Source organism: Natrix helvetica (assembly GCF_964273705.1).
Source record: "Natrix helvetica genome assembly, chromosome: 4".
NCBI lineage: Eukaryota > Metazoa > Chordata > Lepidosauria > Squamata > Natricidae > Natrix > Natrix helvetica.
This window is the reverse complement of record NC_138550.1, coordinates 110,114,618-110,133,375: the sequence shown is the minus strand read 5'-3', so window position 1 is coordinate 110,133,375 and position 18,758 is coordinate 110,114,618. Positions and strand designations below refer to the sequence as shown.

The window sequence follows — 18,758 nt, the reverse complement described above, 5'->3', positions numbered from 1 at the left end:
CATGCGTACTAGGATTGTGTGCAATGCATTATGGGTGTGGCACACCTGCGCACGACCCCCTTGCGCTACCCTGCTTTTGGCACGAGCCAAAAAAAGGTTCACCATCACTGGCTTAGCCTATCCTTTCCTCACACATTTTTTTCTGATTCCCATGGGAGATGAGCTTATAATAACTGTTACAATAAAATACAAAATACAACAGCAAAAAGAGAGGGATTATTTCACTGGTGTTAACAAGATGATAAATTCTTGTACTGATTTTAAAGAGTTAAAATGAAATCTGAGATTATAATCATTCAAACATCCACAATCTACTTTTAGGGCAAAGTAACCCACCCTTACTTCAGTTATTATTATTATTGTACGCCTGTAGAAATTGCCAATTTTTTTTCCTGAACTAGGGCAATGAAAAGAAACAGTTATGAGTTTATGGAATTAGATGAAATAAAGTATAGAGATTATCCAAGTTATTTTAGTAGTGAGATAATGTGTTCCTTACATCTTTACCAGTGTAAAAGATTAAGCAATCCTGTGCAGGTTATAAAACATTTGCTTTCATAAATGAAAGACCACACCTACTGGACCTACTTGTGACACCTGAATGAATATTCAGTGACATTGTCTAGTTTTGGATCTTTGCCTAGTTTTAGATTATTTTCTCTTGCTGTAGAAGAAGAAGCACTTGCATTAGTTGTTTCTCTTTTTGGTTAATAAATGTCAGGATGGTCTTCAAGAATATTCAGAAACTACAACTGGTGCAGAATTTGGCAGCCCTTATGCAATTAATCAACTGTATTACTCCATTTCATATTGAATCAATTTTCCTCTAAATTATTTCTGAGTTAGGACTCAAGATCTTACTTTCTCTAATATTTAGAAAAAGGAAGAGGCTAATTTATCAAACGGTGTTGAGTGGATATTTCTCACAACATAAAGCAAATCCACCTTTTAATATTAATAGCCAAAGAAGAGATATACAGATAGTCCTTGATTTATGACCACCATTGGGATGGAAACTTCTAAGTTGCTAAGCAGTGCATTTGTTAAATGAGTCATCAAATTAACATGCCTTATGTTATGACTTTTCTTGTCATCGTTATTAAGCAAATCACCATGGTCATTAAGCAAAGTTGGCTTCTTCCTCTTGTGGAGAAGCCAGTTGGGAGGGTTGAAATGGGGGGTTGTTTGCTGAAAGCCATCTGGGAAGTTTGAAAAGGTGGTCATGTCATAAATATATGCCAGTTGTCAAGTGCCAAAATTTTGATCACATGACTGTGGGGACTGTGGTCATAGGTGTGAGGGCCAGTTGTTAGTCACTTTTTCTTAGCACCATTGTAACTTCAAACAATCATTAGACAAGTGGCTCTATGTTGAGAAATGCCTGCATTACAATAGTTGCTGAGGTGGAAAGAAGTGACATCTGAGAAGAAATTGCGTGTTTCTATGCCTTGTTTGTAACTTTCTTAGATGCATCTGACTGGCCAATATAAAATAAATTCTGGGTAACATGAGTATTAGTCAGATATAAGTGTGCTTGTCTTTTCTATTAATTCTAAATTCAGAACCATAGTTTTATTCTTACGTTCACTACAGAGATTAATAGAGACAATTTCCCATAATGTGAAGATAAGCAAGCAATACCACCAAGCACTGGAAGGTTTCAGGGTTAATTGGGAAAAGCAAAATCTATTTATTTCTTATTTTTATTAGAAGTAGCCAACTTTCCTCCATTGCGGGCAATAGGTCCATTTAGAGGTAACAGCTTCTTAAAAGGGTTTTGCTTGTGTCGTCCTGCATTGTTGTCAGCACTGCTCAATCTTGTGGAGAATAATTCACCTGTTCTTTGACATTTTATGAAACATTTTTGTTTCCAAAAGAACTCTTCCATAAAAGCCATCCCTCTCAAATCTTCTCTAAATGCAACTAGTTATAGAACTAATATAGTTCAAAAACAATCCAGGATCAAGATTCAAATCTCTTTAATGAAATTTTTTTCCTCTTCCCTTTATATACACTTCTTGATTAAAATTAGTAATACGCTGATGATTTGTCACTTGTCCTGGCATGCTATGAATATGTGTTGAGGTTTTATTCAGCTTGGTATCCCAAGGAGACAGAGAGAAAGCTTTGAAATAAAATTAGTATTCAGAATAAATACTGATCGCTTCTCACTTGCTAGCAGGGACTTCTGCTTCTGATCAGTGCCATATTTAGAAATGCTCTTCATAATCTAGTAGCCTACAGCATTTGGTGGTAAAAATTAATCTGCTTTTATTTCAACTGTTTCATAAGACTATAGAAATATTGTTGCCACCACTTTTGAAAAGATGAAGGTAAAAAGTCAAGGCTTGATTGGCAATTCTTCACTCATTAATTGCCTAAGGAAACTCACATGTTGAAAAGGACAATAAAACTGTATATTTATTCCAACGTTTGAAACACATGTTTGCCCAGACCTGCGCCTTATCTATTCATTGAATCAAACATTTGAGTCAAATTCACAATCATGCATAGATAGGTACTTTATGTAGAATTCAAAATGTGTAGGCCACCCATACTTTCTGGGAAGATATTGGTAGAACAGACCTAACAAACCACACCAGACATTGATGTCTTTCTCATAACATTAATATTGAACAGTTAGGCATGGAAAAAAGCTATCTAATAGAACTGCCTCACCACAATCATTCTGGCACTTAAAACTATCAATTAGTGGACAGATTATTTGCATTTACAACAAAGAAAACATAAAATTATAACTCTTTTTTTCTGAGAGATTATTTGCTATTTTAAAATCCTCTGTTAGAATTACACTTCAATTTCTTCTGCTTGGCTCATTATGCTGGCTATGAATTAAGGCTAAGCATTTTGCAAGCTTTTTCCATTTCTTCCTAAATGAATGATGCCCTATGTTCTTTACCCTTCTCCAAAAAGCTTTCAAAGGCATAATAACCATGGAAGCTGTTGCTGAAATAAATTATCACTCTTGTTCTTTATAATGAAGACAAATGCAGATACAGAAATCTCCAAATCTAGAGGGCTATGGCAAAACAATTGTTATCAAACTGTACTATAAAGCTTGCGTTTGAAATTCGAGTTTGGATTTCTATTTTTCACAATAGAAACCAATGAATTATAGAAAATTTCATTTAAACATGGTATCATTAATTATACAGTTAGTTGTCATTGGAAGTTGGATTTTTATCTTAAGAAATATTTGGCTTTATTTCCCATAACAATGCAAAGAAATGAGTTGTTCTGCTGTTTTTGAGTTATTTCCTCATGAAACCAAGTCAGGTTTACACAAGGGCAAGTGCATACATTTTATTATTCACATTCAAGACACACAGAAGTATGTATGTTTTTACTTTTCATACATATACATTCTTCATTGAATGTTTTCTAATGCTATTGTGTTATATATTTTATTTTTAACATATCAATGCTCTGGTTTTGTCCCATATAGCCATGAATAGATCAAAACATTGCAATTTCACAAATCAACCCTTGTATCTCATTATAACTGTAAGTTTATATTGCAAAAATATACAACTTTTTCACTCAAGCCATTAAACACTCTATTTATTTTGTAATAACTTTTGAAACAAGTTCTAACAAATTTTATAGCGAGGTGATAAGCAGCCTTATGTATTCATTGAAAAGCATGAGAATAATTATTCTGTGAGTTTCAAATAATTAAACTAAAACTATTGTGGCATTAATTTGAAGCATTACCTTTGCAGTGGTTTTCATCCCATGGATATACACAGTTCTGGAGTCCATTGCAGACCAATGTATTATTAATACACATATTACTATGGCAAAAAAATGCATTGGCTTCACAGGGGGCTAGAAAGAGAAGGAAAGAATGCATTAGAAGGACTGCACAATAAATTTACTCTTCTCCTACTCAGTAGCAATAGAGCTATTAGTAAATCTAATACAAAACCAAGCAAAGGAGTCTGCAATATTGGATCTAAAAAACTTTATATTTTGAATGTAGGCCAGATGGCTGCAATTCTATGTAATCAGCATAATTGCTTCACTGTTTATTGTATAAACAAAATTTAGGATTTAAAGTGCAGTTTTCACACCTGCAGTCAAAGACATTCATGTCTTCATTACAAATCACTGCAATGTGTGTATCTAAATGTAAGAGAGAGATACAGGAAGATGGCATTATCTAACATAGTTAATATGCATTTTTTAAAAAGCCATCAGCTTCAGTACAACGATGCTTATAGATATAAATGAGGGTTGGTAATGAAGAAAATTTCAGTGATATGTTCAAGCACATATACTTTTTAAAAAATAAGTAGGTAAGGAATTGCAGAAACCCTTGCCTTTCTGATATTGAATTTTCAGAGTCCCTGAACAGGAGGTAAAGTGTAATTGCCTAAGGCTCACAAACTAGTAAAATCAAGTTGCTAATATTACTAAAGCCCCAGAATGAAAGTGTAACTGGAGGCTATATATTCTATATCAGGCTTCACAGGGAAATCCAAAATCCTCAAGAAGTTTACAACCCGGTGGAGATTATTCAGTCACTGAACATTTCTAAATTCAACTCAATAATGATATATTTTTATGTTCCCACAACTAGATGGCTATCTGTATAATTATCCCAACACTGCTATTCGAATATATAAGTGGCACTAAGACAAAAAATGATGTATTTTAAAGCTATATTAACCTCTCTGAAGACTTTAACATATATCTGCAAGTACCCTTGTACTGGATTGAAGGACAGTGAACTCCCTATGATCGTTTCTGTTTTTATTTAGTCATACAGTGTAGAGGCTGCCTGATTTCAGATGATTCTGGGAGATTTGCACTTTAAAAGCAAGAACAAGTAAATTCAAAACTCACAGGTCATATGCATGCAGAAGAAAAACCATGCACAACAACAAAAACCGTACAGGAGTCAACAACCATTGAATCTCAAGGCATGAGAGAGTAACTTTGTCAACACCAATGGAAAAGGGAGAGGAGACATATGAATATCTGGAAGAATGCTATCCCAAATATAGATAGCATTTTTAAAGCAGTGTTTGCGTTTAAGATTGAGATAGGAGAATAGAGATAGATAGATAGATGATTTTGCTGTCTGAAATAAATGGCATTTCTCTATAATCTTTCATAGATAACCTATTATCATAGATCCTGATATGAAAGTTTGTTGTTAAGAATAACATCAAAGCAATAATAATAATTTTAACTTTTAGTGAGGTCAGGCTCTTCATGTAATGAAATTGGGGGGAAAAGCACTAATACATCTGCTGCAATGCTCCTTTTCAGTTCCTACTGGACATCCCAGTAGTTGAGGACTATGGAATTGTATTATTAGTACTTGTAAAAACAACATGGGAAGAATAGTAAAGCGAGTTCTAAAAGCAGTCTTGCGTCCTACATTTGAACAAAATAACTCCCACCCACATCCACACACCACCAAGACTCAAAAATCAGGAATGGGAGTTGAGGTTCCTCTACACCTTTTCCTGAAAGTAAATCCTACTAAAGGGCATTTAACAAATAGACATGCTTAGAAAGGTGCTCTGCACATGCCAACAATTTTCATGTTTAGTTTGTTTAGTTTAAAGGGAATATCTGCCATCTCCCATGTTTCTTCAGCCTGCTGCTCACTCATTTTCTATACCTGTGTTTCCTGCTGTCAATACAGGACCATCTATCAAAAGCTACTGCCTTGCCAGCTTCACTTCAATCTTCTTCTTTTGCAAATTGGACAAAATAAATAATGGAGACGTAACAACATCTAATGAGAAAAACAGGGATCAAAGCTATTTTTCTGGACAATGGCAGGAGTGCCCACGCAAGGAAAGTGAGATTATGATAATAATTCCTAGCAGGCCTGCAAGTTTAGAAAAAACCAAGTAGAATCAAAGTAAGAGAAGGAAAAATACTGTAGCAAAAAAGTGATAAATTCAGGAAATTTTGTAGATTCTTTTCATTTGAAAAAAAGATCTGAACGTGTCCCACTGTGTCTAGAAATAGAGCAGCAGTTCAAAGGCAAGCAATATTCTAATAAGAAAATGCTTATTCCACGGGGAATTGTAGGTGATTATTTGAAATGTTCAGAGCTCATGAGAAAAATCTAATAGATCAGGGTAATCTGATCTAATGCAACAATAAAAATTATGATTTTCTGTTGCAAACACTGGTCACAAGGTGGCAACCTAAGTCTAAAGGAGCTAGGCGTATGATTTAAACCCAAGGATATGAATTAATTTTACTATCAGGTTTCAAGGAAAACAGCAGATGTTTCCTGTTTAAATCATGGTAAATGATTGAGGACAAGAATATAGAACCACCACTCAAATATATAAGGATGTGTGTAAAAAAAAAATTAGAAAGTCAGAATATTGTTGCATACCAACAACTAACTTTAGGTTCCAAAATCACTGATTCCAAAAGTTCCTGAAATAATTATCTTCATGTCATTTGCTTTGCTTCCTCAAAAGTTCTCTGGGACCACAAGGCCTTATTTAAGGATGTAAATTCTTAAGTTGCATGAAGTAGTTAAAGAGAGGAATACCATATGAAGGATTTTTTCTCATCTTTTATGCAACTCACCTTGTGATGTGGCAATGAAGTACTTGAAATAAGAAACCAACCCAGCTTTTACTGGTGTTGTGAATGGCAAATTGTGCTGCAAACTTATCTTTTTCAGGCATGTATGTGATAGTGTGATATATATAGAAAAAGGGTGGGACAAGTGTTACAACCCAACTCTATTTTCATTAGTCTGACCTCTTTTGCCCTTCTGCAGACAGCACTTATCCAAAATCACCCAATGGTGATACTGCCATTTTAACAGTTCATTAAAATTATTAATAAAATATATATAGTTGTGTTGTTGCCACAAGATATAACGCAATAATGTTAAGTTTTAAAAAATCAACTTAAAATTATAATTAAAATTAACTTGATGATAAATGTTTGTGCCATTGCAGAAGATTGCAGATATAATTTTGATCAAGATATGCAGGAGCATTTAAGGCAAAACAAAACACATCCGACAATGGGGAAGACATGATGAGAAAGACATAAAAGTAAAAGCCTTGGTTCTGTAGGGTGTAAGATGCAAAGAAGAAAATTCTGACAGATATTCAAGATGTTGTCAGTCTATATATCAATGAAGTAGCAGTCCTGTAATCTTTGTGATATACTATTATATATAATATAGTCAAGAGCGTTGTATCATTAGTTTTAAGACATACTATCTTTATTTTCAAAATATTCTGGGTGGAAATTGTGACAATTAAAAAAGCAATTAAAGAGAATTATTAGAAAGTCTGTATAACTATGATAAAAAAAACCTGCTGTGATGTCACCCTCATTAGTTTGGATAGAATACGACAGGAAATATGAACAAATAAAATGCAATAACATCTATTTCTAGCTTGTAATCGAAGAACAATGATTAGATAGAGCTTGAAGCCACTGTTTGTTTGTTTATTTGTTGGATTTATGTGCCTCCCATCTCATCTGGAGGCAACTCTGAGCAGCTTACTAACCTTAAAACCAGAAACGTTGAAAGAAAAAAAGCAGTGATAACAAAAATCATAGTTATATTAAAATTTATCATTAAAAGATTAAAAGATGAGGTTGGGAAAGGGACATGAAGAACATGGTGTGATATGGAGTCTTCTCTCAATCTACTAACCACCTACAGAGTGATACACTACCCACCCACCCCATTCCCATTGGTGGCCCACGGCCCACTAGCAGAGCCAAGTCTTGAAGTCCCTTATGGAAGATCAGGAGGGTTGGTGCAGATCTCATCTGGGGAATTTGGTATGATGTTCCAAAGGAGAAGGATTAAAAAACTGTTTAACATTTGCAAAAGAAAATTGTCCTAGTCTTTTCCAATTTGTTACTATCCAAAGTATCAGAAGGAAAATTTAGCTTCTTTAACAATGAAAAGCTGTATAAAGAAGAAATATTTTAAAGTAAATATAGACATTTATTTTTAAAAAAATATGCAATTGAGTAATTATATGCCCTCAAGTCAATGCTAATTCTTAGTTAAGAAGTAGCTAGATTTTCTCTAGAAGGATCTGCTCCAAGTTTGATTTTTCAGGTCTTACAACAGTACACTCCTTCCCATTGGAACGGAGTCGATCCACCTTATTGCTAGTTATCTCCTTCTCATATTTCCTTCCAGCTTTCCCAACCTTAAATACTTTTCCAAATAGTTAAGTCTTCACATAATGTATCAAAAATATGATAATGTGAACCTGGTCATGTGTGTCCTACTGAGCTCCCGTGTTTGTTTTCCTAGCTATTCAGTTAATTCTCCTCCAACATCAAAGTTTCTTTCCTGTTTCTTCAAAATCCAAATTTCACTTCCATGGAATACCTCAGAGAAAGCCATCAGTTATACTATTTTAATCTGTACCTTTGTAGGTGTAGTCATACTCCTTGGCTAATCCAGGGCCACTATGTTTCATTATGCTCTTTCCATACTGTGGATTCCTGACCTGTAGATAGGTTTTCCATGAGGATAATGAGATGTTCCTGGATTCCCCCCTTTCTAAGCATATTCCATAGTTTGACATGATTGACACAACCAAAGGATTATTAAAAAAATAATCAGTGAAGTACATTTTGATTTAGTGATATTATGTAGTCATATTTCCCCCCTAATATTTGCCCATGTAATTCATATTTTTAAAGCTTTGAAAGCTTAATTTTTTTCCTACACAATGATTCTCCAAAAATCATAGTTTTATAACCCCTTGCGGGTCCCTTGGGCAACGGTGATGTCATTCTAACCCAGAAGTGCCTAGGTAGGTGCTTCCGACACGAGCATAGTAGTATAAAATTATTATATCTATCTAAACCAGTGTTTCTCAAACTTGGCGACTTTAAGTCCTGTGGACTTCAACTCCCAGAATCCCCCAGCCAGCATAGCTGGCTGGGGAATTCTGGGAGTTGAAGTCCACAGGACTTAAAGTCGCCAAGTTTGAGAAACACTGATCTAAACATACAGCATCCATATACTAGAATGAAATGAAATGAACAATGAGTTCAAGAAGAACATAAACATCTTTTAGGAACCAACTTACCCGCAAGAATAATATAAAACCGCCATATACAAACATTGTTGCTGCAATGCTCATCATTAGTAAACTCATTCTAATGTATTATTTTGACAAATGCAGCTATGAAATGAAATTACAATGATTCAATAACTCAGAAATTCTCTAACTGTATAATATTGCATTTCCCTAAAATGTAAAATCAATTTGTATATTTCTCTGCAATGCCCACCTAATGATTTCAATACAGACTGATTTGAGAAAGAAATAAAATCACTGCATATACCAATCATTTCAATAGCGGCCTTTAATATATGTATCAAGTAAAAGAGTGTAGATCCTTACAGTTTTATAAAATAAAATATGGACATAGATATGATAAAGTTTTACACTGATATATACATGTCTACAAAGACTCGACAGATTACAATACACTACTTATAGGTAGACCTCGGTTAACCATTCATTCAGCAACTAGTCAAAGTTACAATGAGACGACTTATAGCCAGTCCTCAGTTTCAGCTGTCCCAGCACCCCTGCAATTATGTGATCACAATTTGGATGCTTGGCAACCAATTCATAATTATGACAGTCATAGCATCTGTAGTCACGTGATCATCATTTGCGACCTTCGTTGCTTTTTTCCAACAAGCAAAGTCAATGTGGAAGCCAGCAAAGGGTTGCAAATAGCAATCATATGATTTCATGTGTAACAACAAGTGGAACTGCCTTTGCAAGATGGCATGGTCATGTGATATCACACTTTAAACTAAATTGTTTGATGACAAAGTTCCCAGTCCAAATTACCATTGTTAACCAAGGATTACTTGCATATGGTATACTGGTGGTAATGATTCCAAAGAAACACAAATACAGTGGGGCAAAAAAGTATTTAGTCAGCCACCAATTGTGCAAGTTCTCCCACTTAAAAAGATGAGAGAGGCCTGTAATTGGCATCATAGGTAGACCTCAACTATGAGAGACAAAATGTAAAAAAAAACACCAAACAATCACATCGGCTGATTTGGAAAGAATTTATTTGCAAATTATGGTGGAAAATAAGTATTTGGTCACCTACAAACAAGCAAGATTTTTGGCTCTCACAGACCTGTACCTTCTTCTTTAAGAGGCTCCTCTGTCCTGCACTCATTACCTGTATCAATGGCACCTATTTGAATTTGTTATCAGTATAAAAGACACCTGTCCACAACCTCAAACAGGCACACTCCAAACTGCACTATGGTGAAGACCAAAGAGCTGTCAAAGGACACCAGAAACAAAATTGTAGACCTGCACCAGGCTGGGAAGACTGAATCTGCAATAGGCAAGCAGCTTGGTGTGAATAAATCAACTGTGGGAGCAATAATTAGAAAATGGAAGACATACAAGACCACTGATAATCTCCCTTGATCTGGGGCTCTCACCCCATGGAGTCAAAATGATCACAAGAACGGTGAGCAAAAATCCCAGGACCACATGGGGGGACCTAGTGAATGACCTGCAGAGAGCTGGGACCAACGTAACAAAGGCTACCATCAGTAACACACTATGTCGCCAGGGACTCAGATCCTGCAGTGCCAGACATGTCCCCCTGCTTAAGCCAGTACATATCCAGGCCCATCTGAAGTTTGCTAGAGAGCATTTGGATGATCCAGAAGAGGATTGGGAGAATATCATATGGTCAGATGAAACCAAAATAGAACCGTTTGGTAGAAACACAACTTGTCGTGTTTGGAGGAGAGAGAATGCTGAGTTGCATCCAAAGAACACCATACCTACTGTGAAGCATGGGGGTTGCAACATCATTCTTTGGGGCTGTTTCTCTGCAAAGGGACCAGGACGACTGATCCATGTACAAGACAGAATGAATGGGGCCATGTATCGTGAGATTTTGAGTGCAAACCTCCTTCCATCAGCAAGGGCATTGAAGATGAAAAGTGGCTGGGTCTGTTAACATGATAATGATCCCAAAAATACCACCCGGGCAACGAAGGAGTGGTTTCGTAAGAAGCATTTCAAGGTCCTGGAGTGGCCTAGCCAGTCTCCAGATCTCAACCCCATAGAAAACCTTTGGAGGGAGTTGAAAGTCCGTGTTGCCCAGAGACAGCTCCAAAACATCCCTGCTCTAGAGGAGATCTACATGGAGGAATGGGCCAACATATCAGCAACAGTGTGTGCCAACCTTGTGAAGACTTACAGGAAATGTTTGACCTCTGTCATTGCCAACAAAGGATATATAACGAAGTATTGAGATGAACTTTTGATATTGACCAAATACTTATTTTCCACCATAATTTGCAAATAAATTATTTCCAAATCAGCCAATGTGATTGTTTTTTTTTTTTTTACATTTTGTCTCTCATAGTTGAGGTCTACCTATGATACCAATTACAGGCCTCTCTCATCTTTTTAAGTGGGATAACTTGCACAATTGGTGGCTGACTAAATACTTTTTTGCCTCACTGTATATACAAGAGAGTCTAAACCCAGTTACTAGTGGTCAGAGCAACAGATTACCATTATCCAATAATAATCATATTATTATAGATGCCCCTTGCTGCACATGAGAAAAATGAGAAGATATGGGCAAATGGATGGCATATTAAGTTGGATGGATGGATGGATGGATGGATGGATGGATGGATGGATGGATGGATAGATAGATAGATAGATAGATAGATAGATAGATAGATACATACATACATAGATACATCCTTGACTTATGACCACACTGAGTCCAAAATTTCTGCTGCTAAGCAAGACAGTTGTTAAGTGAGTTTTGCCCCATTTTACCACCTTTCTTGTCACATTGCTAAGTAAATCCCTGCAGTTTTTAAATTTGTAACACGGGCGTTAGGTGAATCTGGCTTCCCCATTGACTAGACTTGTCAGAAAGTCACAAAAGATGATCACATAAATACATACCAGTTGCCAAGCATTTGAATTTTGATCACCTGACCATGGGGATGTTGGGTTGTAAGTGTGAAAAATGATCATAGGTCACGTGTTTCAGTCCCATTGTAATTTCAGATCATAATTAAACAATGGTTGTAAATCAAGGATTACTTGTAAATAAATAAATACATGCAACAGCATGATACAACCCTACTTTCATCATTCTGTCCTTTCCTCTTTCCCACTGTGGAGGAGCTTCTGTATACATGTATGTATATCATTTCTCAGTTGTAGTAAAAGAAAAAAAACCTACATTAGATAAGTTGTGAAAATTCTTGTGATGCGGAATTTTGTTAATTCATTACAGCAGTTTGGTGTAGTGGTTAAGGCACCAGGCTAGAAACCAAGAAACTAGAAGTTCTAGTCCTACTTTGGGCCGCTGGGCCTATCATTCTCTCTCAGTCCAACTTAACTTACAAGGTTGGTGTGGGGGAACAGAAGGAATATTAAATACTTTAGCTGCCCCAAGTTATTTATCAAGGTAGTCAAGGCAATACATAAATAATAAAATATTTTCTTTAAAAACAGAACAAAATGAATTTTGTTTAAATCATGTTAATAAGGACATATAGGGATGAGGAGCATCAAGACTAATGGCCATGATCTAATTTGGTAACCTGACATTTTGCCAGTATTGTCAGTGTTGAAAGTCTTTTTGGTAGCTCACCAGCAACTGAGCAGGAATCAACAGAATTCTTGCTTCTTTTAATAGGGCTATTTAGACTATGTCATTGGATTTTTGGAAAGTCTGCATTGATATATTAATGACAATTTTCAGTTTCATAACTAACCTGTGAAAATTTGATTGAATCTCTTATTACACACAGTAAAACAACTTCTTTGTGTGTGTTATGTACATTGATATCTTAATGTTGTGCACTCTTGCTGTCTGTTGAATAGAATAGAATAGAATAGAATTCTTTATTGGCCAAGTGTGATTGGACACACAAGGAATTTGTCTTTAGTGCATGGTTTAGCTGGCCAACAACGGTAGACGTAGAAGTCTTTAACTAACAGAACCTCCATCCTACTTCACTTGTAAATTATTTTTCTCTTTTAACACTAGATTCTTGTTACGTGCCAAAAAACTGTTTCTTCGCATTAAGGTTCACAATTCAATACTATCTTCTGATACAAAATATCTGGGCACAAAATTCCAATTCTTGTCTCTTTGGTTTCATTATTAAGCTCCAATTAAAAGTAATATGTAAAAAGTGCAGCCCATAGCTGAATAAATGTCACTGCTTCACTCCTATACATTGTAGATTTTTTACACATGGACACTTCACATTACCTCTATTTTGTTTCTGTTGGGCTCAAAAAACTTAAAGATGGACATAAAGCCTTCTGTAGTAGAGGAGAGCAGGGCCTGATGTGCTATGGTTCTTCAAATTACTTTCATTAACATTACCAGAGTGTTAAAATTAGTAGGATAAAGGCAGGTTGCCATCTATTTTAAAATAACAATAGAAACAGCTTTCCCTGCCATCCTGTCATAATATATAGTTCCTTCTTTTCTAGCAAAATGAACTTGCTAAATGTAGTGATTTATGAATATGATGTACAACACAGTGAAATGCCATCTGTCTATGCTGTTGAATTTTCATTTAATGTTCTGTTTGTTTAGACCAACTACATATACATTTCTCAAAATGTTGATATAATATTCTTCAGTGATATAATATTCTTCAGAACAGTCTATAGTTTGGGAAGTAAAAAATCCCACCATATCTTTAACCCATTGTAATTATTACCATATTTTTCATAAGTAATTTAATGTGTCACTGCATTATATGCCATTACTATTTTTATCTACCATATTTAATGTAACTAGTGTGGAATGGATAAGCAATTCATAGCCTAGTTCAAAACTTGCCTTAGAATTTAAACTATGCTTCAAGGTTGTAGAATAAATGAATATCTTAACTATCTTAAACTCCAAAATTTGGCTTGGTAAACATCCAGCAAAGTACCTCAGAAACATCTTAAGATTCCCTGAACAGAAATCACAAAAATACATCTGGCAGATCCTTAGGTAAACAGAAAGCTTCCTTGCATTAGTTGTTACACAGCCTATAATGTAGCTGAAAAATAAACCCAATCACTCAGACAATATGGTTGTAAAAGGCAGAAAGAATGGTGTCATTTTTTTGAACTATACTTCTAGAAAATACTGAATCCTCAATGTTTTCAGTTGTTTCTAAGGTAACAAGACACAATGTCTTTGATTTAAATAAATAAAACTGAATATTAAACAATGTTTTGATCATAGAAAAAATATTTAGGAACAGCATCAGAGTTATGCAGAGATAAAGGTCAGCTTGATTTATGAACTTGGGAACTGTAATTTATCATTTAAGCTTTATCATGTAAACTAACAATCTCTTCTCGGAATGCATCAAAATTTTGTTAACCTAACCGAAATTATACAGAAAACTTTTCTCCATACATTTTCAGAGTTCTACTCTAAATGGCATCTTCTGTATCACAAGACAGTATGTCAAATAATTATTGGGTTTTTTTTCAGAAATAAGCAGCTTTCCTAGCACATTCCTAACTGCTGATTCTTCATTTTCTTTTTATCAATCTCTTCCAGAAAAACATTTACCCCTTTCCATTCTGTAATATGCACTCAGTTGTATTAGTAGATTTTAAAAAGATGAGTAGAGATTTGCATTTGAAAAAAAGGGATGGGGAACTTTAAACCATATACATTTAATTTCACTTGATAAATCACTTTCTGTTAATCAATTGTTTTCTTCCAGTCTTTGGCAATCAATACCTCGGAAGGGAATTCTTCCTGACTATTTGTCTTCTATAAATCAGGTTTATTCGATGTATGTACAATTACATTAATAAATCTTACCATGTGAATATTGGTTATTTCTAGTTATTTGGTACTGACATTTCAATAATTTTGATTGTAGAGACTTAAGTGCATTTAATTAGCTTGTAAACATCACGTTGATATATGCAATTCAATATGCAAAAGAAAACAGCTTTCTCAAGATTGCATGAGGAGGATTTCAGAGTTTTTACCCATTCCTCAGTAAAGATCACTGAGTCTTACCTACTGCTTAGTAAAGAAATACAATTTAAATTACCCATGACAAGCAGTCATTCTCCTTCTGCTTACCCTATCAACTGAAAGAGATCCCACATCCTCTTTGAATAACAACACTAGCTCCAATGTCATAATAAAAGCTTTAAGGGCTTTTTTTTTTTTTTGAAATAAAATGGAATCTGTCTTTCTAGCGCTTACATCCATTAATCTGTGCCCTGAAGACTAAAAAACAAATTTGATTTTCAATGAAGTTCCTTCTTTGTTATTTGGCGAGTACTATCATCTAGTATTCTTCTTGTCTTCTTGTTTTGAAGACTAGACATTCCAAATTCCTTCATTTTCTTTTCATGGGAATATGCATAACTCCATATTCTGGCTTTTCTGGAGGTCCTCCAGAACTTAAGTTATCACAGGGATGTTCTACAATTTTCTCGTATGATTTAGAATTTCTAGCCTGATGAACGCCTCATTGGGTGAGGGATACTTACCTACCGCCTTGAAAGAGGCGGTGGTGAGACCCTTGCTCAAGAGACCTTCGCTCGACCCAATGGAGCTAGCTAATTATCGTCCAGTCTCCAACCTCCCCTTCTTGGCGAAGGTTGTTGAGAATGTGGTGGCGCAGCAATTTCCACGACACCTAGACGAATCCGACTATCTAGACCCACGCCAGTCCGGCTTCCGACCCGGGCACAGCACTGAGACAGCCTTGGTCGCGTTGGTTGATGATCTCTGGAGGGCCAGAGATAGGGGTTGTTCCTCTATCCTGGTCCTATTAGACCTCTCGGCGGCTTTCGATACCATCGACCATGGTATCCTATTGCGCCGGTTGGAGGGGATGGGAGTCGGAGGCACCGTTTTGCGGTGGTTCGGCTCCTACCTCTCCGACCGGAAGCAATGTGTGTTGACAGGGGGGCAGAGGTCGTCCCTGAGGCCACTCACTTGTGGGGTGCCACAGGGGTCGGTCCTCTCGCCTCTCCTGTTCAACGCATATGTGAAGCCGCTGGGCGAGATCATCCGTGGTTTTGGGGTTGAGTACCATCTTTACGCTGATGATACTCAGCTGTATATTTCAACCCCAAACCACCCCAACGAGGCTGTCGAAGTGATGTCCCGGTGTTTGGAAGCCGTCGGGGTCTGGATGGGGGACAACAGACTTAAACTCAACCCCTCCAAGACTGAGTGGCTGTGGGTACCGGCACCTCGGTTCAGCCAGCTGACTCCATCGCTGGCCATAGGGGGCGAACAGCTGTCCCCTGTGGAGCGGGCGCGCAATTTGGGTGTCCTCCTCGATGCCCGGCTGTCAATGGAGGACCATGTGGCAGCCGTGGCAAGGGGGGCGTTCCACCAGGTTCGCCTGGTGCGCCAATTGCGCCCCCTACTGGACCGGAGTGCCCTGCGCACGGTCACTCATGCGCTGGTGACGTCTCGCCTGGACTACTGCAATGCTCTCTACATGGGGCTTCCCTTGGGACGCATCCGGAGACTGCAGCTAGTTCAGAACGCAGCCGCGCGGGTTATTATGGGAAGTACTCGTTACTCCCACGTAACACCTCTCCTGCGCGAGCTGCACTGGCTACCTGTGGCCTTTCGGGTGCGTTTCAAGGTACTGATTACCATCTTTAAAGCGCTCCATGGCATAGGACCTAGGTATCTGCAGGATCGCATCCTACCACACACGTCCCTGCGACCTATCCGCTCACACAGAGAGGGGCTCCTCTTGGTGCCGTCTGCTAGGCAATGCCAGCGGGCGACACCTAGGAGTAGATCCTTCTCTGTGATGGGCCCAACCCTCTGGAATGACCTCCCCCCAGACATTCGAACTACCACCGACCTCCGTTCCTTCCGGCAAAAGTTAAAGACTCACCTATTTCAATCAGCTGGCCTGGCACTTTCTTAGTTTTACCTCCCGGGGATTTATTCATTTTAATTGGGTTTGGGGTTTTAATAAGCTTTTAATGTACTATATTTATTATTCTATATACAGTCTTGCAACCTCCTCCACCTACGTATTTAATTATTTAACTGTTTTATGTATGTATTTTATAACGTATTTTAGTGACTGTACACCGCCCCGAGTCCCTTTCGGGAGAAGGGGCGGTCTATAAATATGAATAATAAATAAATAAATAAATAAAAATAAACATAAAGTATCAACATATTTATTTGGTATGAAAGAAAACACCATTAAATGTTAGATGGCAATGGAATTCTTATTAAGTATCTTACGTTCTTGGAAAGATGTGAAGAGCATCTGGAATCGGCTATTTCGACTGCCTTCATCTGCCCACATGCGAATTACTCCAAGACCTGTTCGCAGCATCACATCATTAGCAACAGTACTGCAAAACTTTGCTTTTAAGTCCTCCACTGAGCTACTTCCATCATAGACAGCCACAAAGTTCCTTTTGCATTCATTAGAATTCTGCATTTCATAGTCCAAGAATCGTAAATATATCTATAAAAAAGAGAACAGGGAACATGACGGCATAGACCAACACTTGCATTTCCACATCAGTTTTTTGCTTTTCAAAGAATTCCAATGCTCTACAGCAAAACAGTGAACAATGATCACATTTATGTTCCTGAATGGTAGCATGAACAAGAAAACAGGATCATGAACGGAACTGAGAATCCTTTTTCTAACAATTTATTTGTCCTTGGAAGAATTTTCTCGGGTATGCTTATCACAAACTCATTATGATCAAGTCTATGTATGCACATAGCAATAATCAAAGGTCTTTATATTACTCAGAACAGAATAGAAAATGAGTATGCTTCTTCATATAGTTTCACCACGCCACATTATTTACAGAAAAGGGAAAAGCATAAGAAATATTTTGTCCTTTTTTCTTCTGTTTGTCCTCTCTTTTCTGACTGTCTCAAAACGAGTAGATCAGTTGTTTTAAAATCCGGGAATGTTTAAGAGCAAAAAAGGTTTTGGCATTCTTCTCTTATTTCTTTAAGTAGTGAGAACAAAACCCGCTTATTTTTAAATAATAAAATAAAACCATCTAGAATTTGTTAACTTTTCTATAGTTTAATTGTGAAATATCAAAATTCCTCAACAGGTGTTATCTCTCTCTGCACTTCAAACTTTAATGGTCCAGAGCAATGCATAGCAGAATCGATCAATGCCTAATGAAACCTAAGGCAGGATCATCAATTAAAATAATGAATCCAAAATAATGTAATAAAATTCATGTCCAAACGACAATAGGCCCGTGATGATGAACCTATGGCACGCATGCCCAAAGTGGCACACTGAGCCATGTCTCCTGGCATGTGTGGCGTCGCCCATTCCTCTTCCGGGTTTCTGGCACGTATGTGCGCGTGATGATCAGCTGGCCTCCTATTGCTGGAAACTGGAAGAGCTAGATCAGCCAGCCAGCTGATCGTCACACGTACATGTGCCCCAGTAACTGGAAGACTAGTTTGCTGGCGTGCATGCATGCATTGGAAATCGGAAGTTCATTTTTCGGCATGTGCATTTTTCGGCATGGGCAGCTCCTCTTCCCCTGACAAACGAGAGCATTCGGCATTTGGTGCCGAAAAGGTTCACCACCACTGTAATAGGACATAGGACATTGAAGTTTGAGAAATGAGACATTCTACCATTGGAGGGAAAAAAAATTACTGCCTTCCCATTTAATTTCTTTATAATTACAATAATGACAAAT

At 37.0% G+C, this 18,758-nt stretch overlaps 1 protein-coding gene across 1 annotated transcript in view; it reads right to left on the bottom strand.

Annotated features, from left to right (window-relative positions):
- The window catches only part of NETO1 (neuropilin and tolloid like 1), a 108,873-nt gene that overhangs the window by 13,102 nt on the left and 77,013 nt on the right, over positions 1–18,758 (bottom strand). The window contains exons 7-8 of the mRNA XM_081953093.1: positions 17,308–17,536; positions 3,736–3,849 (exon numbers count right to left, since the gene is read on the bottom strand). Of these exons, the coding sequence (XP_081809219.1) occupies positions 3,736–3,849; positions 17,308–17,536 (343 nt within the window). The remainder of the gene's footprint in view (positions 1–3,735; positions 3,850–17,307; positions 17,537–18,758) is intronic.